The sequence below is a fragment of the Numenius arquata genome, chromosome 11 (genome assembly GCF_964106895.1).
Source record: "Numenius arquata chromosome 11, bNumArq3.hap1.1, whole genome shotgun sequence".
Lineage (NCBI taxonomy): Eukaryota > Metazoa > Chordata > Aves > Charadriiformes > Scolopacidae > Numenius > Numenius arquata.
The window spans coordinates 11381852-11408791 of NC_133586.1; the positions used below are offsets into that span (position 1 = coordinate 11381852).

The 26940-nt window shown below is 39.1% G+C and overlaps 1 protein-coding gene across 1 annotated transcript; it reads left to right on the plus strand.

Annotated features, from left to right (window-relative positions):
- Nucleotides 1–13344: 13344 nt before the first annotated feature.
- SLC27A2 (solute carrier family 27 member 2) lies at nucleotides 13345–26086 on the plus strand. The gene is made up of 10 exons (XM_074155997.1): nucleotides 13345–13822; nucleotides 15637–15846; nucleotides 17208–17366; nucleotides 17912–18036; nucleotides 18997–19191; nucleotides 19550–19640; nucleotides 21215–21413; nucleotides 22009–22106; nucleotides 24679–24809; nucleotides 25910–26086. Exons 1-10 carry the CDS (start codon nucleotides 13345–13347, stop codon nucleotides 26084–26086), a joined length of 1863 nt encoding a protein of 620 aa, XP_074012098.1.
- The last annotated feature ends 854 nt before the right edge of the window (nucleotides 26087–26940 follow it).

The window sequence follows — 26940 nt, forward strand, 5'->3', positions numbered from 1 at the left end:
GACATACCTGGATTTCACGTCCACAGATGGCTCTTTAGCAGCAATCTGACTTTGAAGGTTTCCAGTCAGGATGAAAATTCTTCTGTATAAAATATGCTGAAGTGCATCAGTCAGTTATTTTTAGTCATCAAATATACATGTTCTTCATTAAGCCTGTAGTAGACAAAAGAAATTAAATTTTACTGAAATTTCCAACTCATACGTTAAGATTTCAGATTTTTAGACGATAACCTAATGATTTTGTGATTTGCTTAAAAAGATTATAATTTTTTAGTTATTGAAAGGGTGCTTCAATAATAAACTTAATTTCAAATTCTGGCTTCTTCAAAATGCATACTGCGATATGATGAAAAGTCATCTTAAAAACGAAAATCGAAAATGGTTAGCTTGCGTACTTTTTTCCCCCTGCAAAATCTCTCCATGATAAAATCAACACAAGTATGTTCAAAAATACTATCTCAACAGAACTGCAATTTACAATGAGAAATGTGTTTCCTATCAACTCTACTCATATTTAAAATATCCCTCAAGTTAAGAGGAGAGGCTAAGATTCAGCCATGTTCAATACTCCTCCAGCCTATGCCTAACCAGAGCGAGTACAGTGGGACATGGCTGTGAACAGACGTGATACTTAACGTTACTTCTATATGTAAGACCATAGGTACTGCTGGCCAACTCAGCACACACATCTACAGCAGGAAAGGAAAAAATCCCCAGCATTAACGTATACTAAAACATAAGCTACAGTCCTAGAATACAGCAAATCCACTACAGTTTTAACACACCTTAGATATATGTTATTCTACCGGGTAATTAATCACTACACCTTCCCAGAAGAAACAGAACAGTGTGAGTTCTCCCTTCACAAATTCACATACTTCTCAGAGCAGTTAATTATTTTAGTTGGTACAATATCAAGCATGCTTTGCCCTGTTTCATATAACTACAGAACTTTTTTATAACTCAGTTTGTTAGGACTTAATTGTAACATAATTGCCTCAAACACTATTCTTGTATTGAAAAGGATATGCGGATGTTCTTTTTAGTTTTAAAAATGAATTTTCTTGATGCTACTTAATTCCTAGTTACCCACTTTTGTTATGTATTTAATTTTTAAAAAACCCCTAATTTTATGCTAGTTCTGCTCTAATGCTTGTCAGTTTATTTTGCTAAGGTCACTCTACTCACATTGACCTTCTAAAAAAATTAATGATTGGCTTGTGGCTAAATCCAAAGGTCTTGCTTCTTTTTCTGTCCTTCTCCACTTATCAGCTAGTTTTGGACCTTTGGATCATTCTTTATCAACTCAGTTTACATAGTTTTTCTGACTCTGCACAATACTTCTTTTCCAACTTACTACATATGTTTCATGGTTTATAGGGTCCCTAAAATTGACCTCGCCGTCATTTGTTTTTAATGCTTTGTTCTTAATGCTCTACCATTTTTTTAATTTTTCTGCTGGACTGCATTTTTTCTGCTCATATTTTTTTCAGTGAAAACATTCTTTCCCATATATCAAAGGTCTGTTTCTACCTTTCTTAAGGGTAGTTCCTCCAGGACATAAGCCAATCTTCATTTAAGTATAATCAAAGCAGAAATCCTTTCCTTCTCCTAACTGGCACATTTATGGTCTGAACTTGAAACCTTCATTCTTGGTAAATAGCATTTCCTTTCCAGCCTTCATTGCATACAAGCCATTTGACCCCCAGATTGCCCGCACATGGGCCTTGATACCTGCAATGCTATCAATGCACTAACTATCTAAAATGCACTCTACTGGTACCCCTATGCTTCTTTCATCACTTGACTACCAGGTCACCAGAAAAAAAAATCTCATTTGTATCCTTAAAGCAGGCACTTACTTGAATTTCTTCGCCTACATCTTTTTATTCCTTAACACAGAATCATAGAATGGTTAGAGTTGGAAGGGACCTTAAAGACCATCTAGTTCCAACCCCCCTGCCATGGGCAGGGACACCTCCACTAGACCAGGTTGCTCAAAGCCCCATCCAGCCTGGCCTTGAACACTTCCAGGGATGGGGCATCCACAACTTCCCTGGGCAACCTGTTCCAGCGCTTCACCACCCTCACAGTAAAGAATTTCTTTCTGGTATCTAATCTAAATCTCCCCTCTTCCAATTTAAAACTATTACCCCTTGTCCTGTCACTACACTTCCTGACAAAGAGTCCCTCTCCGGCTCTCCTGTAGGCTCCCTTCAGATATTGGTAGGCTGACACCCAAATTAACACCCAATACAGACTTCATACAGTTCGCATTTAAGGTGTATGGAAGAGTCAATCCTCACAGTTCCCTCTTTGGCATCAAACTGAAAGTCCTCTTGCTTTTTGTACACTAGGTAGCTCTTTATCTCTTCTTCTTCCTCTTCTACAGGAAGAGCTTAACCTACAAATGTACATTTTAACAGTGCATAAATCACAGAGCAAAACACCAGTAATGATTATTCAAATGTAAATACAGACAAGTTCATTCATTCAAATACAAGAAACTTACTTCAACATGTGGTTGATTATGCAGGTGCTGAGCTCTTTGGATCAAAAAAATGTTATTATAGAGATGACATCATTAATGTTATTACACATAATTGCTAGAATTATTATAACAACTTGAAAGCTTAGCTCACTAGCCAAAAGCTTGCCAATTATTTTCTAAATTATGTGCTGATCTACTAAAGATATTTTCTTCCACTGCAAACCTCACCTCAGTATGGAATTTTAACTTGAAACAGGAACAGGAGCTTCACATTGCTATTGCTGAGATCTGGCCTATAAAGATTAACTAGCAAGTTGATTAGGTTTTCGTTGTTTGGGTTTTTTTTATATGGGGCTCTATGCATTTTTTGTAATATTGCAGCCAACATTTTTTAATGACATAAGGTGCTTTGCAGGCTTATATAAAACCATCTCATTCTTATAGCTAGGTAATCCATTTAAAGCAATGTGGTTCTAGCTAACAAAGAACAACGTTCTGGCCCAACAGCATTAGAGAGTAAGATATTAAGTAGTAAAATTCTAGTTTAAAACCACAGAATTAGAAAAAGCAGCAGGAGACATGCAGTAAAGAGAAGTTATCCTTGGCAAGAAGACCAGTGTTAGTATAAACTCAGATATGTTTTAGGACAGTATGCGGTCTCAGTCTCACGTTATCTTTTTCTCCAACACATATCAGAGTAACAGACGTCTCAAAGGATTGTACTGTTATTTAAATGTGAATTTCTAGCTGCCAGGACTTGAGGTCCTGTCTTTCAGAGCAGACGTTGTTTAGATTTGTAATGTGGCATAGCAACATACCTGAAGCACTTGAGGGACATGATGTTTAAGGTTAAGGAACAGCTTACCCTTTCTTACCAGTATTTCTGCTATATTACTGATTAAAGTGATTTGATATAAGATCTCCGGTGTGAGCTGTTCTTAATATATGCAAGGTTTTTATGTATCGTTACTTTTACTTTACTCATAGAAACTTACTCTGTTCAACAATACAATTGTGAGTCTTCAGTTCCTTCTGGTGCCTTATCTAGGATACTGCTTGCTAAATTCCAACAGTCTACACTCACAAGAAGAGAATTTGCCACAGCAAATCTTATCTGTTAGCTATCAGGAACAAGATAGAAGAATCCAGTATGCTTCTTAGAAAGCAAATTTCAAACTTCCGGAAGTTCAGAAGTCTGGACTGTTCCAGCTGGGAAAAATAAATGCACCTCAAAATATTAAAATGACTTTTTTTTTTCTCCTTTAAGCTCATGATTTTGTTGCCAACTCTGAACTCCAAAAACAGTCAAAATATTTTGTAAAGTAAAACAATTTATTTAATTTAACATACTTCAGTTTAACTTGTGACATATGTAAGAGCTGACAATCAATGTGCTATTTTCAAAGCCCTTTGAAAGAGATTGATTTTAATTAAATAATATAAAATCTTGCTTTATCATTCTTCACACTCAAAAGGAAGATATAATTAGATTTAATCCCTTATCCAACCAAACAAGCTACATATGTAAAACATCAGGAAATTCTTTCTCCCTAATCCCAGCTTCGCCAAACCTGATTTAATCTTTAAACTTGCTGACAAACTCTAAATGGCTTCTGCCTACTTTATCTTTTATACTTATTGAAGGACAAATCCTTTCATTTTCTCCAAATGCCAATTGTGGGTGTTTTTATGGAAGATTTTCTCTTCTTCCTTGTCAGGACATCTTCACTGTGTGACATGCTGAAGTGCCAAATTCTCCATCAGACTGAATGCAATCTGCTACAATGGAGTTTTGACTACAGAATGAAATACTTACTCCTATGAGTACAAGGACTAAGTAAAAAACTGTTTTCCTCTCTTTTTGTGGCATATGGTAAATGATAAGTCATAATCATAAATCAGATGGTATTTACTATAATCAGAGGTCAGAATTTATAAGGAATCTCCGTTTTGTGGATACAGTGGTATCTAATAGCTCTGCAACCTTTCTGCTAGTTGGGGCACTTAAGGGTTTTTTTTATTCCTATCCAGCTAGCTATTATCACAAAAGTTGCGGGAACTTAATAACATGGAGACCTATGACCCTTTCTCAAATTTGTCTGAAACTCACTCAGAGGTTCAAATTACAGGGAGGGGAAAGAGAGAACAGACACAGACATATAAGCACATACACAACCCAGAGTCATATAACCTTATGTTCTTAGGAAGCAAGACTAAAACTTTCCTTGTCTTTAAGAAATCAAAAGATAAAAAAATTCCTCTGTTTGAAAGCAGATGAATTATGTAGATGTTTTCTATATGAACCTTAGGTTGCAATAGCTAAATTCTTAGTGTATTATTTTATTTTATTTATGCAAACATTGATCTTCATATCTTTCTGTTAAAATGTCTTTAAAATTTAATTGCAAAATGCAATCAAATCACATATACAATCCAAATGCATTTCAACATATGTAAATCAAAAGAACATATCAATATTAATATGTATTTCACTAAATTTCAAGCATGTCTGATAATTTAGGAAATAATTTAACTCCTTTTCTGGGAAGCAGGTAGCCGGAATACTACAAGGATGTAGAGAAACACAGTTATGTACCCCCACTCAAAACAAGGTTCATCAACTCAGCAAGGGGAACAGTAGAGGTAGTAGAGGTGCTTATATGTGAAAGTCAGGACATTGGCCACCAAGGAGATAGAAGTTGCAATTGAAATAGCAAATACAATGATAGAGCTCTGGTGAGAGAATCATTAGATAAAACTTTTGGTTTAAAAGTAGTCCAAAAAAACTGTTTGAAACTCTGAGCAAATAAAATAGTCCTTGTTGACTGAATCCACCTGATTTCAGGAAGATAAGACTTTCCACTGTTCTGGCTACTCACAAATCACGTTACATCATAGAAATCACTGATTTAATAATTAATTTCTTTTCCTAACAGAGTTTGCAGAAATCCACATTCTGACTAGCTACACTGTATGTGCAGGTAAACACGAGTACCAACATACATATAAATATCTGTTTTAATTTTAGATGCCATGTTTCTATTATAGAAAGGTGACAGAGCTGAAGAAAGTTCTATGAAGGCAAAGGATTTGGTGATCATAATCCATGACATTTTACACTCTGTCATTTCCAGAGGCAGCGCAGTGCTGACTACTGAAAAATGCAGGAGGTTCATGCAGCAAAAGGCACATCCCTTGGTGGGATACATTTCATTCAGACCAGTATTTCCATGTATACAGTAACATGATCTGCCAACATTTTCTAGGGTCAGTACCGTGACAATACTTTCTGTCAGGGTTGCCAAGTGAACTTCGTGGCTCTAGGACATTTGAAATCTCTTGAATCTCAAATATATGGTCTTGCAACATAGCCTGTTGTACATTAGCATTTAAAATTTGGAAACTGCTTTGTATCTTTCTTGAAAAATATTTATAGAAATTATTAAAATAACTTTGGTGTGCCCCTGAAATAATAACTGCATCCAGTTTTCTGGAGTTAAAATTGCAGCCACATCACATTATACATCTGAACAACAGTTTCAAAAATTCTTGTTCCTTTAACCATTCTGTGAGTGGCAACTGCAAGTAAGCTATTGGCCTCCTAATGTGAAGGAGTTTTGCATTATTTTTGTGGCAATACTTAGCATTTGTTCCACTTGTTTTCTTTCTTGAAAGAGACAGGAAGCCATGGCTTTCCAATAACTTCTTATCCATCCCAAGCTTCCAGGAGAGGATGGCCCAATGCACCAAAGTTATTAGACCTCTATTTACTTCAGGAAGAATTCTACATAAAACAGTTTTCCTCTGCTTCTCCTTTCTACACAGAACCACAGAATGCCTTGAAGAAACTACCTGACAACAGGAATAAGCCACAGAACCTCAGTCACTCTGTGCAGTTTCTTGAGCTTTTGAACATTCCCTTTGACAGACAATTATTAAATTACTATTTTCTAGTATACGCATGCAGTTTATTCCTGTGAAAGAGGCTGAAATACCCTTAGACTAAACTAGGTAGCAGATCCTGTCCAGTTTGCTGCTACTCAGTAAATAAGGCTGTGAGAATAAAGCCTCTTTTTTCCCTCCTCCATTTTTTCCTAAGAAAACGCAGATCTTTGATTAGCACATTCCATCACTTGATGCTCTTGTTGGCAGCATCTGTGAATGTAATGCCTCTTAAAAGTTTGCTGAGCTTAAGGTTGCCTTGATGGTAGTAACAAATTATGTAAGTAGGCTTTGATTTGAGTCTCCTTCAGAGGATTTCATAAATTCATTGTAGGTTTTATGCTGAATCTGATTCAAGCCTGAAGTTAGTGGTTCAAAACCAACACTGGATTTGGACACGTGACTGTCATTTACTCTTCCATCGCAAATGGAACAAAAAAGGCAAAGTCAAAATTTGGTGGAAAGGAGTAATTTTAAATTCTCCTGAGGTCAAGGCTCAGCTAAGCTTTCTGCTTGATCCTTACCCTTTCGTCTCCCCTTGGCCCCCTCGGTTCTTGACAGCCCTCAGCAGAGAAGAGGGTGCAAGTAGCTTCCTTGCGATGACTGGGATACCCGTAGTAGCCTAACTATCTGAACTCTGACCTAACTTCTGCTGCCATAGCTCTGGAATGAGTTTGGCTGTGTATCTATAATGAAGTAACAGAATTCAACATCTATTTATGGGGTGGACACATTTTCTCAACTCCATGAAAGAGAATTGAGCAAGGCTCCCTTTGGAGTTTCTGTATTAGGAGATGAGAACATTCCTGAGCTTCGACAGCTCCCTTCCTTCCCTGATCTTGAAGAACACATCTGTTCTGATGAATCCCAACCATGTCCATCCAAGGAGGATAAGGATGGGCTCAGTGCCAAGAATCTAGTTACCATCCAACACCAGGAATCTCTCACATGTCACTGTAGAATATTACAATTTTGTTCCTAGAATTTCCTACCAGTTGCTTCTAACACCTCTGCAACAAAAAGATTAGAAAACCAATGATTCAGGATGCTTCACCTACAATTTCTTTAGCCAGTCATAAATGTGCAGAGCTAAATCTAAGCTCACCACTCAATACAAAGTAGTTTAACATTTTTAACTTCAGTAACCTAGAAACAAACACAGTATTGTAAGGAGATTTGGTGGGCAAAACAAGTTCTTAGCTGCAAAATGCCAATTTCTTGAATTGGAAAGGTTTCATTAAGAGGTTTTAGATACAACAAATTCAGGCAGAACAGAGGAAAGGTTCCCTTTCCTTCTTCTACTTTCTGCTCCAGTTTTCCACGCAGGTTGCTGGGAAGACAGACACTCAACAGTTTGTCGTGAGTGCTACATGTATGCTACAAGCCTTCTGGCTTTGCAGCAAAACACTTCTATCTCCAACTTGAGTCACTAGAGACTTTTGAAGACCAGGTCCCCTCTCAAGATACCATATACACTTCTAACTGGTGGGCAAAACTACTAAGTCATGAAATGCAGGATGGAGTAGCTAAGATTCATAGTTATTAATTGCATACATGGTAATAGTATTATCATTTCATGCTAGTCCACTACCTTTCATCTTCTGTGAAGTGTAGCAGATTTCCTGGATGTCTACACTATTAGATATCTATATGTGCGGCATACAAATCTGGCCTATCTATGTGGTTTTGCCTAACAAGTCATGGCATGTTTATTCACAGCTAGGTTGCATGTTTTTTATCTTTTAAAAGCAATGCCATTAACGTAAAGGAACATAAAAGAGCTTGTGACAGTGCAGCAAAGTAAAGGCACCCTGTAACACTTAGATTTCCTGCTTTTTGGAAGGACCTGGGTAATCCATTAGACAAAACTTTCTTGGAAATTTCAGGGTCACAGGAGCAGTTCACTCACTTTGAAGATGACTTTTTTGGAGGTTGGTTTCTAGCTGACCTGCTAGAAATCCTGATGCATTACAAATTTGTAAGCATCACCCCTCAGATGTAGGGAAAGATCTGGAAAAAATACCAATAAACTGCTGATGTTAGCACAGTTTAAGCGGTGCCAGAGCATGTATCTCACTGACCTTCATGTCCTGAACCTCTGCCAGACAGGGAGGACAAAAATGGAATGGCTTGAACTCTGCCACAAGTAGATTCAGTGATCTCTCCATAGGCTATGAACTCAGTTCTTACATTTACAAAAATTATTTTGCCTGGTTAATAGACACCTGGCAACCCATGTAGAAGTGGGAATAAGAGAATTTGAGATGTAGCATGTAGGGAATGGAGATCAAGCTGTTGTTTATTATCTCCTCATTCCCTGCTTTGCCTCGCTCCTAATATTGGTATTAATATGACCCCTCGATGAGCTCGTTCTACTCAGTGAGTTAGCAGAGAACTCACCCAGCAAAATACAGTTTTCTGCTGTCTTAGTGAGCTGAATTAATCCCTGAAGTGTCAGAAGAGCACCAGAGCTGGAGCAAGGGAGGCAGGGGAGCTAGGAGGCCACATAAGGAGAAGAGGGAAACAAAATCGCCCCTTTTGGCAGCACCAATGAATTAGATCAGGTCAGCTTGTCTCATCTGATTGCAACCTTGCAGAAATACTGTGGTAATACTGCAAATAAACCTTTAATAACAACTGTCATAGCTATGAATTTGAAAATGGGACAGAAAGGCGTTTGAAATTGGAAACTGAAGATTAAAGACTTCAGTTTAGCTACACTGAAAAATATCTGATTAGCTGATCCTGAAAAATACCCAGTTGGGGCTTTCAGTGGAAAGGGTCAGGTGAAACAGGTAAGAAAAGAACCAACCCAGCTGACCTGTTAGACAGGTTCACTGAAGGCACAAGTCATCCACTCTGAATCCTATCTCAGTAATTAGGTCAGTGGTGTTTTGCGGTATGATTATTGTCACTTGAGCCAGATAAAATGGAGGATGTCGCCTTGTACCATTACAGTCAGGTCATCCATCAAAAAACTGAAAATGGAAGAGAAAAAAAGAGAAGGCTGTCTGCACAGAAAATGCTGCAGCCTGGGGCATCCTACGGTTAGCCAGCATAAGGACTGCTGGGCTTTCCCACGCTCCCCATCCATGTATTTTCCCCTTAACTAACAGTACAGTGAGCTTGAATCTCAATTTAATACAAAGTTCCAGTTACTCGTTACCCTCTGGTGACATCTCGTGGATCAAAGCAAGATATCCCTGCCTGCTGGCAAACCCTGCAAAGCCTCAGGTGTCTGAACCTGCAAAGTGGAAGTCTCTTTTCCCAAGTCTAAGGAGCTTTATGGCATCCTGCAAGGTTTAGCTTTTCTTTATTTTTTCCTGCCTTTCCTGCTCTGTGGATAGTGCAAATGAGCACTGTAGCAACAAGCCCACTTCAAAGAACTGAAAAAAAGAGCTAAGCAGGCAAAAAGCAAATGAGAGAGCAGAGCACAGAAACCAAGAAAAGAGGAGAGTAGTGAATAAATTTCATGAGCTATATTTTCTATTAACAAAACAGATTCTGATGTCTAACACTGAGTATAAGCAAGTGTTGAATAATTAGGATTTTACAGCTGAAGTCAAAGGGAACCTATGCACTGCTTGCCCACGATGGCAGGAGCAAGCAAATTATCAGCACCACATAATCATAGATCATTGTACCCTGCAAATATTAAGTAACTAACCCTCCCAGTATGTCTGTGCATCATTCACAGGGGCTGGAACTAAAGACTCAGCTCAGATTCAAGTTGTGACCGTAAGAAATGCAAAAGTTAGCGATATTTCACAAAAAATACTAACTGATTTTGTGCCAGCTGTCATGGAGCTATAGCAGAAAGGTATCTGTTTTTCAAGTGCTTTCACAAAGCATTAGGAGACTGAAAGCTGGAGATGAGGAGACTATGGAAATGCAACATACATGGGAAGTCATAAACTCATTAACTGAGCGCCCGCTGAAACCACAGTGAGCAGCTGTGAGCAGCATCTTTCTGCCACACAGCCTGTGACTGTGCAGGCTCTGAAGTGGTGCTTGGGCAGTGCCAAACCTTGGCAAGAGGCCTTCTGCAGAGCCATGTCCCATGGGCAACATCCAGCACAGGACTGCCCTTGACCAGTTTCCAGCACAGGCTCAAGCACACATGCTTCTTGTAACACAAAACAAGTGTCAGCCTGTCATAGGAAGCCCAATCAGCTCTCTCCAAAAAATCTGCATTTAGAGTACTTAATTGGAAAAAAAAAGGAAGATAAGGTATTAAATAGGGTTTACTGAACTATAAAACCTAGCAAACAACTAAGTCAATAAAAAAGCACTCCTTGTCCCTAAGCTAATAATTTTTAAATTCATACTTGGTTCAGCAAAAACACAGAAGCATACCACAATTTATAACCAAAGTGAAAGCTGTTTGAGAAAAAAATATCAATATACAATATAACATAAGTGTCCATAACATTACTCAAGCACAAAACAGCCTGCCTGGATTAGTAATTCCCTCACAAAAATAATTTAAGAAATAGAAAAGCGCCAGCTACCTCAAAGTCATGCCATATCATATGTGACACATTTTATGATATATTAACCTCAAACAACATATGAATTAACAGTTAATTGCCTATTAAAACTGCTATGGTAATGAGAAATACTTGAACAAACAAAACTATATCTAGCAATGGACTAACACACCTTCACCCCTTGAGATTACTGCAGAAAAACAGATTGTCCCAGTGTGCAGCACAGACTAATTCCTAACAGGGCTTTGCTTTGTATGGTTTTAGAGAACAAAACAAAATTTAGTAATAAATGAAAAGTATCAGCAAGAACACTATAGACATAGGTAGGGCTTGGTAAATGTTAGAGAAAATAACAGGAACTGAAGAAGTGTAGTTTGTTTCAAATTTGTTGTGGTAAAATTTACAAGTTTTTTAAAAAAAAAAAGTCCCGAATAATAAGGCAGTCAAAGGTCCTTCAAAATGCCCCTGAGGCACATTCATGATCAACTAACCTGAGGCTTTTAGCTCTCTAGGCTGCCGATTACAATTCCCTACTAAAGGTACAGAACTAACACCACTGCCTATGTGAGAAAGTCAGAGCGATAACTGAAGAAGAAAAGGTCACATAGGACAACTCTTCTTCCCAAAACTCATTGCAGGATCACAGCACAATATTCCTACATGCTCTTCTGAGCAAGAGGCTGGAATTAGTTATGGTAATTCAGCAGTGCTTTGGAAAGACTGGCTGTGAACGTAGCCAATAGGGTGTACTATTTTCTCATACTTCTCCCAGGCAGTTACCATCAGATAAAGAAGCGTTCAAAAATGTTCTGTAGCTTTTACAGCTGTGAAATAGCTCTTAAAAAAACACCTGAGGCACCAGTTTGAAATAGTAGCTCAGTGACAGAAGAACTGTAAAAAACCTCTAATTTATCCAAATACTAAAGCCTAATGATAGTGAAAATTTACCCTAGACATAAACCAGTTAATTTTCACCTGCGCTAGCTCCCTGATGCAGCTCTTCACTTGGTCCCATGAGTTCTAATGCTGGCTCATGGGGAGGAGTATGTGAGCAGGAAAGGCAACATTGGCTGTAGGCCACTTGCAATCCACTGGGTCCAGTTTCAACTGCAGAAGCTGCCTGGGAGGTCTGACCACAGCTAAACTCTGCTCCCCACTACTCTGCTTGAACATCCAGCACTTGTGTTGCATTAGAGCTAGCCACAGCGCACCAAGCAGCGAAGTATCGGGCAGGGGAAACGAAGTCTGCAGTGAAGAAAAACGTTTCCTGGCAGATCAATGACCTGAATCAACTCACCTTGAGGTGAGAGTATCATATTTGGCACAGAAGGGGAGCAGAAAACTGTGAACAAGAGGGCAGGAAATTGTCCCCTTGGTGACACTTAGCAAAATTTTAAATTAAAAATAATTGAAAAAAAAAAGAAAGTAAAAGCAGTCCTTATCCACAGTAATGGCTGCTTAAACTTCACCAAGAAAAGCACTGGATTGCTGGGTCTAGAAGGGTGAAATTCTTGGAGTTTGCTTCAAGGTTGTCCAAGCAACTAGTGTCTTAGCCTTGGACAAGAGCAAGACAGAGAGACTGAGACTGTAAATTCCTTTTGTGCATCTAGAATACTAATAAATGTGGGATTTTTTAATTAAAAAGAAAAAAAAAAGAAGTCATACCCCAAACTTTTAGTTGGCTTAGCTATTATTTACTTACTAGACTATTTACTACCCAGTGAGGAATAGCACCAGCGCTGGCACAAGAGGAGGGTAGGAACATGTTCTCCAGGGCACCTCACCACTTAATCTGCCAGAAAGCCTCATCCTAAATTTCTCCCGGAGCTTAGCTGCCTTTGCCTCTGCTGACTGAAGCTTCAGAAGGGGACACGCAGATGGGCCATATCCCATGCAGGATGCATTCCGCCTCTGAGAGAGGCGCCGGTCCTGATCGCAAAGAAAGATGCCAACCTTCCTCCATGAACCTGCCTGTCTCTTCCGCTGAGCCCAGCTCCTGACACAGGAACCCGCAAGGCTGCGACTCCAGCTGGGCGAGCACTACCTGCCGCGCTCCCGTTCCATACAGCGGCTATCAGGCAGGCCCTCTAATTACGGCGGGGGGCGACGGCCGACAAATTAGCGCTCCTGGGAGAATGAGCCGCTGCGAGAGTCAGCTAGCACCTCAGGTGATCGCGGCCTCAGCGGGGCTCGCCGTCTGGGGGCTGCGAGGAGACGGGCGCGGTCGTTGGTCCTCCCCCGTCCCTCACGGGGCGCGAGGCGCGGCCGTTGCTTACCCCCTCCCCTCCCTCAAGTTCCTCCCCGGGCGCGAGGGCCGGCCGTTGGTCTTCACCATCCCTCCCCGGGCGCGAGGCGCAGCCGTTAGTCGTTCCGCCCCTCTCCGGCGCGAGGCGCAGCCGTTGTGCCCGAGCGCGCGGCGGCATGCTGCCCGCCCTGTGCAGCGCGCTGGCGGGGCTCCTGCTCCTGCCGCTGCTGCTGCGCTGCGCCTGGCCCTACTTCTTCCAGGACCTACGCTTCGCCCTCACGATGGCAAGGGTAGCCAGGAGGGCGCGGAGGGCCGGTGCCCGCCGCCCCGCCAGCACCCTGCTGGACGTCTTGGGGTGGCGGGCGCGGCGGACGCCGCACAAGCCTCTGCTGCTGTTCGGCGCCGAGGTCTGCACCTACGAGCAGGTGGAGCGGCGGAGCTGCCAGGCGGCGCGGGCGCTGCGCGACGCCGCGGGGCTGCGGGCGGGCGGCTGCCTGGCCCTCTTCATGGGCAACCGGCCGGCCTACGTCTGGGTCTGTCTGGGCTGCGCCAGGCTGGGCTGCGCCGTGGCTTGCCTCAACTCCAACATCAGGGCCGCCTCCTTGCTGCGCTGCTTCCAGAGCAGCGCGGCCACCGTGCTGCTGGCGGCCCCAGGTGAGGAAAGCGCCGGCCGCGGCCAGTGGGGAGCGGAGCGAGGCCTCAGGGGGCTTCTCGGTTGCCCCCCGCCGTGAGAGGGCTCTTCGGCGGGCCGATCGGTGGGCTGAGGTGGCGGGGAGGCCTGACTCCCCCGGCAGCGGGCTGGAGCGGAGGGACACTTTCTTCTGCTTGCCTCCTATCCTCTAAAGGTCAATTTGGGCATCTGAGAGGTTGTTTCAAACTAAATGAGAGGAAAAGGTGTCCAAATAATTTGCGTTGTGTTTTCAGTTTACGTACAAGATGTGGGCATTGAGCTCTGATGCCTTGTTAGCTATTTGATAAGGGTAATGAAGACCTAGAAATAAAATAGCCCTTGATCATAAGCAACAGAATTAATTCACAGTTATGTTCACACAAATGTCCAAGTTAGAAATAAACAAGGTAATGCAGAAGAATTCCCTTGCTGCAGCTGGGCAGCGACTTAAGACACATAAAGGTGGTTGCAGTCTATATAAAAGCTGTTGTTAGGTGTGAGTTCAAAGAAAAAGGCACAAACCCATGTAGGCAAACCATATTCCTTTTCCGCAGAAGAGACTTTGACGTATTAGTATGTTTTAAATGGAGAGCTGCATTCCATTCAATAGAGAGCAGAAACCTTATTTCATGCCCATCTTTTATATAAGTTTGCATGTATATGCATACATACAGTATGAATGACTGACCACATGGGAAGTCAAAAGATACTCTTCATCTGTCTAGAGTTAAAAAATTGTACAGAGTATGAATATATACTCTGTCTCAGCTTAGATAGTTGAACTCATTCATCTGTTCTATGTAACTGAAGTATTTTATATACCGCAAAACTTTAGGAGTTCAAATTAAATTTTCTCCTTTTGTGATGAATTTCTGCCTCAGAATAAATTCTGTGCAATCTCTGAACTTTCAAAATTAATCAGTATTTGAGTTATTAGCATATGTGGGAAAAGCTAATGTGTAGCATAGGGTATGTATTTTTCCTCCTATAGCAAACTTGCGTCAAATTTTCTAAGAAAGGCTTCAGCTCTGAGGAAAAAAAAAAAGTAAAAGAAAAAAATTAGCATTATTCATAAAAATTTACTACATGCTTGACTTTACTAGTGATTGCTGGACATCAGGAGAGAAAAAAAGTCTACGTCTTTTCTGTTGGACCTTGATTCTCTCTGTCCTTATTAAGTTTCATCCTTTATTTTCTTGCTACTCCATGCAGAATAAAATACTGTCTCATCAGAACTTACCATCATATGAGATGCTGTCTCTGTGCTTGAGCAGATAAGTTTCTGAAAAGAAACATGCTAAATTCATTAATACAGTTTATATGTCATTAAAGTTACCTATACCTACAATAAAATACGGATTTCAAAGTTTATTGGAGGGTTATTTATCTCAGTGAAAGTGGTGTTGAGGATTCATTTTAAATCCTGTGGATTCAAGTAAAAGCGCCTGTGAGCTGGAAGGCTTTTAATCTGAATTCCTAAAGAAACAAGGTGTATACGATTGCATCAGTTGTCTGGTCATCTTCGCTTGAATCCATGATCCAGTTATTCAGCTTCTTAAGGGACTAAAAGTCTCAGGGATGGCTACATTCTTTCGATCTCGGTGGAAACTGGCAGTGGGTAGTGGACAGAGACCTGCATTGGTGCTTCAGTAAGAGAAACGCAAACAGGGCTTACCATGCAGGGAGTTAGCCTACTCATTGCACATAACTGAAATCATGTCTGGGCTTCAGTAGTACCACTACTTGCTAAGTCACTCTTTGTTCTGCTTTTCAGTGTTTCTTTTCTCTCCTCTTTAAGAACTGAAGGAAGCTGTTGAAGAAATACTGCCATTCTTGAAGAAAGAAAATGTTAAAGTTTATTACTTAAGCAAGACATCTGCTACAGAAGGAGTTGAGAGCTTTCTTGATAAAGTAGATGCTGCTTCAGATGAGCCTACTCCATTGTCTTGGAGATCAGATATAACCTTTAAAACTCCTGCCATGTACATTTATACTTCTGGTACTACAGGTAACGTAAATTCATAAAAACTACACAGAAGGTCACACATTCCTCCTGACATTGTGATTTTTTTAGTAAGGAAAAAGAATTTGTTACTTACACATTATTCATAGATTCATAGATTGGTCCAGGCCGGAAGGGACCTCCAAAGGTCATCTAGTCCGACCTCCCCGCAGTCAGCAGGGACACCCCCAACTAGACCAGGTTGCCCAGGGCCTCGTCGAGGTCCATTAATTCCTACTCTCATTCATGCCCTCTCAGGGAACTGAAAATTTGGTGTTTGTATATAAAACCAAAACGCACGTAGAATATTGGCTGACTTTAAATCAAATCTGGGGGGAGATACTGAAGTAAAAGCCAATAAAACATACAGGTTTTATTTCCGTAAGGTCTCTTATCCCTGGAGACACTGCTGGCCTAGGTACGCGTCTTGGCACCCAGCTTATAATCGGTGTCTTTGGATCATGAACTCTGAATGCTGGCCATTAAGTCTTTGGGTATCCGAGTACCAAAAGTAGTGAAGGCTGCCCAAAATACAGCTAGTCGTGGGCACTGTGCAAAACTGCTGCTGGTACAGGAGCTGCAGCCTGCCCTACATAAAGGCATCTAGCATTAAGAGCATTTAGGTACAGCAGAAATGAGGTGACAAGGATGAAAATGAAGACAATGCCTGAAGGCACTCAGACCTATATCTTCATTAGGAAGAGCAGGGTATGCCTCCACACTAGCTCATTCTTTTGAGCTCCTTAGGGTAGGCACGAATTTGAATCCTGTTTGGTCTGCAGAAGGCAAATAACTCGGGTGTCCTTCATCGTTGTTAAGGGCTCTAACATCTCTGTTCTCACAGAATCAGCAAGCCCTACCATCGTTTTGTCTTCTGGTATCTGTTTCAGCAAGTAATCTGTTCAACTGTATCTGATGGGAAACCAAGAAGATATTTCCTAGTATGAATTCCAATTTCACCTGGGATGATTCAGAGCTGCAAGGAGATACCTAATTCCAGGAGAGATGGAAGACCTGAGATTAAACTCTCTTTTAGCATTTCCATTCCCTTTGCTCAGTGTGCTAGATCTTTCAAATCCCATTTCCTCATCCTCTAGGTACTTGTTATTCTTAGGTACCATAGTTCTGGGAATTTGGGCACTTAACCGGGGGTAATTACCTAAAAGTTACACATGGGAAAAGCTGTCCTCACCAAGGCTAAACTCCAGTGTGTTGCATAGACAGAAGCTGCTATACCTCCCTGAACTCTGGGACTGTCAGTTGCATGAAGGAATGAGGGACAACCTTTTCTTAAGCCCTTGTGAAACCAACTGGTCTTACTGTGTTTATTGTTCAAGTGAAGTTATGCACCTTTTTGCTTTAAACAGGTCTTCCCAAGGCTGCAGTGATTACCCATGAGCGCGTAATGCTAGCTTGTGGTTTGTTTGATGCTGGCAGTGTTACCTCGGAAGATATTGTGTATACTGCTCTACCACTCTATCATAGCTCTGCCCTCCTTGTTGGAGTCCATGGATGTATCATGAAAGGTACCATGCACTTGACTAATATGAATGAACGTGTTCCTGGGCAGAATTCATGCACAGATACGATCACAGATATATTAAGCCTTTCCTTAGCTACCAAATTTTGAGCTGAAATACTTGGTTGTACGTCTCTATTACCAGAAGCTCTGTAAATCAAGAACCCAGCCAGTCTAATTTCTCTGTCATCTTCATAGGATTTGCACAGATCTTCACCCTGTACAAATTTTGTTTCATCACCTGGACAAACAGGATATATCCTGTCCTACATGACAGCTCTTTGCACAATTTTAGAGTAAATTAGTATAGAGTTTCATCCCCAATAATAGCCCTTATCTTCCTGATGAATAGAAACAGAGGTTAAACCGATTATTCAGCACAGATTATATTTCAGTATGTTTTAGGAAGAGTATTTCTGAAAGCTATATAAACCCTAATTCTACAAGTTCAATTCTACAAGTTCTCTACAATGTTGTGCTAAGAAATTCTATCGTCTGATGATATAATAAGAATTCTTCCTTCTGTTACTTGTTTTACTTTTTTGTACACAGGTGCAACTATTGTTTTGCGTGCCAGATTTTCAGCAAGCCAGTTCTGGGATGATTGCAGGATATATAACGTAACAGTGATACAGTATATTGGGGAAGTGCTTCGGTATCTATGCAGTGTGCCACAGGTAACATTAACTGCCTTTCTTCTTTGGCTAATTAAATTACTGGGAACATTGGTTATATTATGCTTAAAATCTAACCATAAAGGGAGAGGGGGAAAAAACCCAACAAAAACCTTCTCTAATGAGGTCTGTAGTCTCATTGCATACTAATTTTAATGTTTTTTTAAGGAGGAAAAAAAAGAAGGAGCTTTGAGCTTGAATTAATCATTCTTTTGAATAGTAGAACAATGGCAATCCATTAATTGAGATTCTGTTAAAATGGATAGAGAAAACACTTACCTTATATGAGCACTTCAGCTGCAAAGCAAAAACAAGGACTTTGCTGGGAACCCATTGCGCTGTGCCATTAGCTTGTTAGATATGTTTATGAACTACAAGCATCTGACCCAGTTCAGTAGTTCCTGTTGTTGAGGATAAATACAAGCATCTAAGAGAAGGCATAAGTCCTCACTATGTGTTTATTACTTTACTGTGTAAACAGAAAGATCTAATAGCACTATTAAAAGTGATATGAAGTGTGGTAATAGAATTTTTAGCCGGCTCATTCCTGCATTTACAATGGCAGAAGGGATTTCCTTTCTAATCAAACACCATTTTAAATCCTTCAAACATTTGCTGAATTCGGGGTAAATTACACTCTTCTGCAGATAGTGGCCAGAAGGCTTACAAACAAAATAGTTTAACAAGGGGCCTGAGTTTCATTCTGGCATTCTGCGAAGAATTATTTGTTCCTGTCTTCATCCAAATCAAGTTAACTACTAACTACAGTTACATACATAGCCTAACTTGCTCAGTAATTTCTTTTCCACATCAAAATCATGAGCTTAACTGTAATGATGTTTGCACACATTTTGTGTCAGAATATGCTCAATACTTTTAGACTAAAGTTTCCTTCAGAGTTTCCTAGTAGTAGAAGCTTTCACTCAGCAGAAACATGAAATCATGACTGTTTCTTGTTTCTAGAGAAACAATGATCGGGATCACAAAGTCAGACTTGCCATAGGAAATGGAATAAGGGCTGAAGTTTGGAGGGAATTTCTCCGAAGATTTGGAAATATTAATATTTTGGAGTTTTATGCATCAACTGAAGGAAACATTTCTTTTGTTAATTACACTGGAAAAATTGGTGCAGTGGGAAGAGTAAACTGCCTGCAGAAGGTGAGACTAACAACAAAACCTGGCATTTTGTCCTTCTTTTGTCTTCGTGAAGTTTGGTATATCGCCAAGGGCCTATACTAGGCTGCTTGTTTGACAAGTTGGGAAGAACCCAGGGCCCAGTTACGAATTTGTTCAGGGAGAAGATTCTCCCCAAGTAAAGCGTATAGCTGCCTATGCTAGACAGCACAGATACCTCTTGCTAGTTCAGGCAAAAGGACATTTAGACTTGGCACATCTAGTTGAAATGTGATGAATTTGGCTCCTGTTAAACAGAAAGCTGATTATGTAGTGTAATTCTGAAAATACTTTTCAAAGATTGAATATTCATGTGTGTATACATTTTGCAAATTTTCACTAGAAAATCTTACGCTATGAATTGATTAAATATGATGTAGAGGAAGATGAACCAGTCCGAGATGAAAATGGATACTGCATAAGAGTTCCTAAAGGTAAAAAGTTAACTTCTTTAAAAATTTTCAGAAAGGTATTTACTTCTTAAAATTATATCTTTTTGCATTGCTTCAATCTGGAAAGATGCTAAGAATTGCCATTGAGTAAGCCAGGTTTTTAAATGCAAGTTAGAAAATACATAACAAATCACATGCCATTGTGATACAGCTTAACAGAAAGGTAAAGTACAGTGGGGAATGTGGCATCTGTATACTTACATTTTAATAACTTTTATAATTCTAGTGGACATGCTAATATTTAGGAGCACAGATCTTGACTTTCAGTAGAAGCTATATAGTTCTTTTCAGACTTTGTTCTTAACATGCCACTAAAGAAACATTTGTAAAATAGAAAGCAGTTCTTTTTTCTGGCAGTGGCTGAAACTTTTTGCCATTGGCAATAGAGAAAGCACACATGAAAATACTTATTTTATGACATATCTTAATACCAGTTTTCGTAAGAGGGATTTATATATTGGCACAGGCAAATCTGTGTTTAAACCAGATACTTGTGGTACTTTTTGATTTTGTTGCATTCTGTTACATGTGTAGTCATTCGTGTGAGCGAGGCCACAAATGCTCACCTTCTCTGTGCATAAGGGAACAGGTGTTACCAACTGTGTTAAATTCTCATTGCCGAGGAAGATACCAGTTACATTAAGAGCGTTCGCCCCATAGGTGTGCTCTCCTATGCCAACTCTCCCTACCCAGTCTCTTGAGCTGGGATGAGGAGGGATGTGCACAGATATATTCCAGATTTATATAAATGCACCCAATGTTTAAGTTGCTGAACTCCAGAGACATGGAAAATATCTGCAGTGTAAGAGAGAAACCCATGAAAAAATGTAAAATCCCAGGTTTGATGGGGACAGACTGTAATTTATTTTGTATAGATAAAATTCACTCCAGTGTGTTAACATCCATGCAAAGATCTATATAATGTGGGGTTGAGTTTCAGTTTACATAAACATACAGGTGTTCCTGTTCCCTTCATAAATTACTCCAGCTCTAGCACATGAAAGACTAAAGAACATACTGAGCAACCTTTTGGTATATTTTGCATTCAAAGTAAGCAACCCCAGTATTTGGTTCCTAAATCCAACTGAATCTTTTGGTTAAGGGTAAGGCTGCCCCACACCAATTGAGTTAAGGTGGAAGTAGGCCATAACAAAGGTCACCTTCTAAAGACATGCCTGATGCCATGTGCAAGTTTCCTTTGTAGACACAGCTCCTATTGAAACACCTGACTCAAACTGACGTTTATGAAGCTGTCTAGAGAAACTGGGCAACGATTTTCCACTTACCAGACAAGACCTCAGAGATTCTGTTCTGCTGCATCAATACAAGCAGATGATAAATTGTACTATCTCCTGGCATTTTTGAGGGCTAGTGAAATGAGAGGGCAAGGTGAAACTCAATCTGTACCTCCACAACTGATTTTAAAAGATGACTATTGTGACAAAATTCTCAAATTACTCTGTAACAGCTGCAAACTTCACTGATGTAATGAAAATCAGGGGTTTTTTTTGCAATTTACACTGTGCTTTTTAAACAAATGTTTTTCCTCTTCATAGGTAAGCCTGGACTACTGATCTGCAAAATCACCCAATATGCACCATTTAGTGGCTATGCAGGAGCGAAACAGCAAACAGAGAAGAAGCAATTAAGAGATGTCTTTCAAAAAGGGGATTTATATTTTAATAGCGGTGACCTTTTAGTGATTGATGATGATAACTTCATTTATTTCCATGATCGAACCGGAGACACATTTCGGTTAGTTTACTTATTTAAATGCTTGTCACAGGAGAAAATTCTGACTTATTCTCAGGTTTGAATTCATATCCAGTATTTGCTACTGACTGACAAAGATGAATTTCTCTGACTTCAGTCAGAAAAAGAGAGGACTCCGAGTCACCTCCACTGTTGTGTTCATAGTTACATACAGCGCCTACAAGAGGTTCAGTTTAGGATGATGAATGAGTTCTATTTTGAATAGTCAGAAAGCAGTCACATTGATAGAACAAAGCCATTGTGGTTTCAGATTCGCTATACTTTTAAAACTCAGAAAGCATAGAGCCTATGATGAAATTTCAGCTAAATAATATTTGGAGGGGTTGTTTGGTTAGAGCCATTTTAAGCATGATTGAACTAAATGTGTTAAATTCTTCTGAGATTTGAATAAACTGGAATGCATTGTTGAACTTTGCAGCATGCTTTTTTCTACTTTTGATAACAAGTAGTGTTCTAGTGCAAAAGGGCTTTCTGATCTCAAGCTCATTCCATTGTTAAGTCAGACATTAAAACACTGGAGATCACTATATATAATACATATAGAAATCATTACTTCTATTGACTGCTTATTTTCCAGGTGGAAAGGGGAAAATGTTTCTACAACGGAAGTTGCAGATGTTTTAGGACTGATTGACTGCGTTCAAGAAGTTATTGTATATGGAGTATCTGTTCCAGGTAGGAGTGAAATAACTATTTCAACAAAAGAATTTTTTAATACACAAACAAAATATCAACATACTGAACTGCAGAGTATAGGTAGCCCTACTTCAGCTTATTTTTTGTAAGCTACATTTGATGCATTACATCATTTAAATGTTTGCAATAATAATTAGCTAAAAAAACATAGCCAAATCTTATATTAACGTAGTATGCCAAGAGTACTAACAGGAAAATGGAAGAACATTTGAGATTAAGTATCTTGGATATAAACATTATTGTATCTTTTACAGGCATATAGCTCTGCAATTATTGTAGAATGAGACAAACAAAATAGACTTGAATTTCTAGAATAACAAAAGTCATTTAAGAAATTAATTCCTCCCTTTTTGACCTTTCTTTAACAATCTGAAGGAATGCAGGAAGTTCTAACATGTTTACTGCCTTTTTTCTACTCCTCAAAAATCTGTGAAATCTTCAAACTTTTATAAACTCTGTAAGTGCTTATGGCAGCTTTTTTTTCCCCTTTTTTTCTTTTTTTTTTTTTAATTTGAGACACACTGCTGCTAAAGGCAAATTCACAGATATATTGGAAGACAAAAGAAGGAACAGATATAGCTTTACTCTACTTTCTTGTCTCCTGTATTTTGGAGGTACCTTCCTGTCCATGTTTCTCACCCAAAATCCACAGGACTCCCATCTAGCTCCTCACTGCATTTGCATTGTGATGGACAGTCAAAATGGAACCCACTCGTAGAGTGTAATGCAGGGATCTGAAATCAAACACACAAAGTTAGATTTGATTGAAATCCCAGGTATTGCATTGTGCAAGTGGTTTGGATTAGGTGGCATAATACATTGCATGCTCTTAGAGCTGTCTAAGGAGGAGGAGGAATTTTGGAGCCCCTGTTAACTAAGTCAACAGGTATTAACAGGTATAACAGATTAATTATTAATTTATTATCAGTATACATTCAGAGATATCATACTTTTCCAGAAAGGTTTCCATACTATGGTATATCATAACATGGCTCACATTAATGACAATTTAGTATTTTGGAATTGAAAGGCACATTACAGATGCCACTCTTTCTACATCCACCATTTCCTTCCACCATTTATTCAAAATGTGAGAGATTCTGTTAATGTAATGATGCACTTGCTGTTTCCTCTGCTAAAAGTGGGAGACATGAGAACACAAATGCCCTGTGTTTCTGAGGCGAGAATAACAAGGCTCTCTATAAACCAAGATGACCTATTAGAATAGTGAATTTAATTCAAATAAACAAACTTTTTATTAATCATGTATGTCTCTGCTACACCTATTGATCTACAATTAAAGACTCTCTCTTCAAATCACTCTTGTTTTCAGCTGCTTTGCGGTAGGGATAAACACACAGCTGCCCTAGGAGACATTTCAGAAGGTAACAACATAAACGGTCTAGAGTTGTGTATTTCTCAGATTACACTCTAGGAGATGAGGAAGGTATGCTATTATTCTTAATGCTCTTGTAAAACCACATAGAAGAGGTGTTAACACCTAATCATGGAACAACTTTATGGAAAAATAAATACTGTTCAAACCGGTTCTCACCTTACATTTTTAAGTACTGGGTGGATTGTGTATTTTTTTTTCCTGTTTTACTTGGCACAGAAATACTTGTACTTTAGTAACGTGGCTGGGGGTGATAGTATACGTCACCTGAGAACTCATTAATTCAACACTCCGATTTTTAATTAAAGAATTAGAATGCCAGGTATCATCAGTACATGGTGTTAAAGGCAAGCAAACAAACAAAACTCAAAAGAAACTAAAGAACAGTAAGTCTGAAATTAGCAGATGCTTGTGCTCTTCTTTAAGCATTAGATGCTACTTTCCATTTTCACTTCCTTCTGTACACAATTCTGTGGAGGTATTCATATGGTTCTAATGTAAAACTTTGTACAAGAATATGACCTATTTCTTCTTGCATTACCTGTAATCCCAGAAAACAGAAGAAACACCAAAAGGTTTGTATTTAAATGGTGCCCCATCCCTCAGCCACCAGAAGGGGAGGGAAGAAGCCCTCTTGGTATGTAAAAAAGTAAAAAATCTAAAGTACTTGGATTTTTGCAGCACTTAATTAATCATTCATCTGGTAATAAATAATGGTAAACTGGGTCTTATTCCTTTCTGTCCTCTTTCTGCATGGATGAGCTTGTCAATACAACAAGTACAAGGAGATTTACCATGACTTATTGTAAAGTAAATTAATCCACATAGTTAAATGCTGCTGCAGGCAGACTTCTGCCTCAGAGTACCAAGACCTGATTTTCCAAAGTCTTTCCAAGGACGTTCAAAAGAAAGATGATTTTCAAAATATCTGCCATCTATAATTCTGGTGCTAGGCTTTCAAAAGAGTTTGGCATCTAGCATGCTAAAGCCTTAAGAAAATCTAATTGCTTGGATGTCTAAAGGAAAATATAGTTAGTATGTTTTCTAACGTGGCTTAGAAGGAGGGGTTCACTTAAAGGCAGGGGAAAGGAGGGAAGGTTAGCCTGAACTTTGAAGTTAGATACGAGCTACAGTTATTTGCTGTCATTTCTTCAGGTTATGAAGGCAGAACAGGAATGGCATGTATTCGACTAAAGGAAAATTGTGAATTTAACGGAGAAAGTACTTACAGACATGTTAACACTCATCTTCCAAACTATGCAAGACCTCGTTTTATAAGGATTAAGGTAAACCAGTGCTCCTACAGCTTCTGTGCATCCATCTGGATTTTCTCTCTTTTCTATGAGGACTATGGACTTTCTAGTTATACTAGCAATTCTCAAAAAGGCTTCTTTTGTCTCTCACTTGCTCTTGTCACTTACCAATATGAAAGTAGAACTGTGCCCAGATTTTTTTTCAGGCTGAACTCAAACAAGTTGCGTGAGCAGCTACAGGATGCCTGTATTTCAAAATATAACATCAGGAAGATCTCTTAGTGGAAAATACATTTCTTGTTAGATTCCTTCAGCACACTAACACAGTTATGTCTCAGTTTAGTGCAGCTCTGTCTACAGACCATTCTGTGCAAAATAAAGAGCCACACAAAAATAAAAGCTTGCAAAAGAGCTGTCTTTTGCAAGAGAGGCCTTACATTTTTATCCTGCCAGTAAAATAGCCGAATTCTAAACTGAAATTTAACTTGAATTAGGAAAATGTTGCAAGAATGTCACTGTCACCGTACTTCTCAAGTTATTTATTTAAATTAAATATTGCTCCTTTGAGAAAGGTTGTGTATTCACTGAGATGAGTCAAGAGGACTAACGCACAGATATCAGCATGTCTAATTATGTAATCAATCTTTAAACTTGAGTCCTACAAACAAAACAGTTGACCAGTCAAGGCAGTGGTTTGTCTTGCCATCTCATGTAAAGTACAGTGAGTGTTGCCCAATGTCCAACTGCCATTTTCTTTACTCTTCTAAGAAAAATTCTGCTGTTTTTTGATCTGAGAACTTAAATACATTTCTGGATAAAAACCTTCATTCTCTCTGCCTAGAAGCTGAAAACTAGTGTTTTCCTGCCTCATTTAAATAGAATAGTAAGGTAAGCCTTTCAGAAGTGTTTCTGTGTTCCCAGCACTTCTTAGTTTCAGAGTAATTACTGGTCCACATATTCTACACTCTAGTTACTATCTGATGAATGCAGAGAGTTTGGACCTCTATTAGTAAGGCTTCAACTTCTGCGCTGTATAGGTTTTCTTTAAATGTGATTCCCTTTGAATTTAGGAACTCTAATTCCCATGATTATATGCTGACATTGATAAGTAGAGGTGTAATTTTGTTTTGTAGAGTGCCATTGAACTTACAGCAACTTTTAAGTACCGTAAAGTACAACTAGTGGAGGAGGGTTTCAATCCAGCAGTCATCAAAGATCACCTGTATTTCCTGGATGACAAAGAAAACCTGTATGTACAAATGACCCACGACATTTATAACTCAGTAAAAAACCATGTCTTCAAATTGTGAGCATGTAAAAAAAAAAAAAAAAAAAAAAATATCTGTGTTTTACAATACTTAGTTTTTAAAGCATCTATTATCCTAATCTTGTCAGGAAATTCTATTTATTAATATTAGCAAATATCAGTATCTGAAATGAAATACGAATGTGAGATTGTTTTAATAAAGCAGAACTTCTCCAACTCTACTTGTATCTTAGCCTGGCTTCTCCTGTCCTGCATATTTTGAATCTTAACCTACCTTCCTACTGTGTATGGATGTATTGTTTATGATGTAAATGTTAATGTTAGGCACCTAAGCATGTGAAAGTGGGTACAAGATGATATCTTTATGCAAATACATTTATATTCATATTAAAGGGTGATCCACTGCATTAGTAAAAATTACATCCCTAAATCAAAACACAAAACTCATTAAAAAAAGACCATTAATGAAGCTTGCAGTTGTCTCAAATCAACTAATAAAAAAAAAAAAGCCTGTATTAGGTGCTTACATTATCTTTTACCCATTGTAGCAGAGATGCCCTCTTATTTTTTATGCACCAAATAATACATACACAGAATGAGAACAACTGATAAGAACTAAGATGTACTTTCCTTCAGGTGCAAATAGAGTAGTGGCAGGCCAGATACTTCAAAATAAAATGTCACTTAGATTTCCTTCGAATTTAAAAACAGGCAAATAATATCACAGAATGGGATAAATCTGTTCTTACTAGAAAGGGCTACCTTTTACTGCCTCAATATTCCCCACTGTGAGTTTAGCTGATGTTGTATAAAGGTATGGAGATTTTTCCGATTAACCAGACTCATTGTTCATATAACTTGAAAATAGTTGTACTGGGTCAGACTGAAGATCCATCT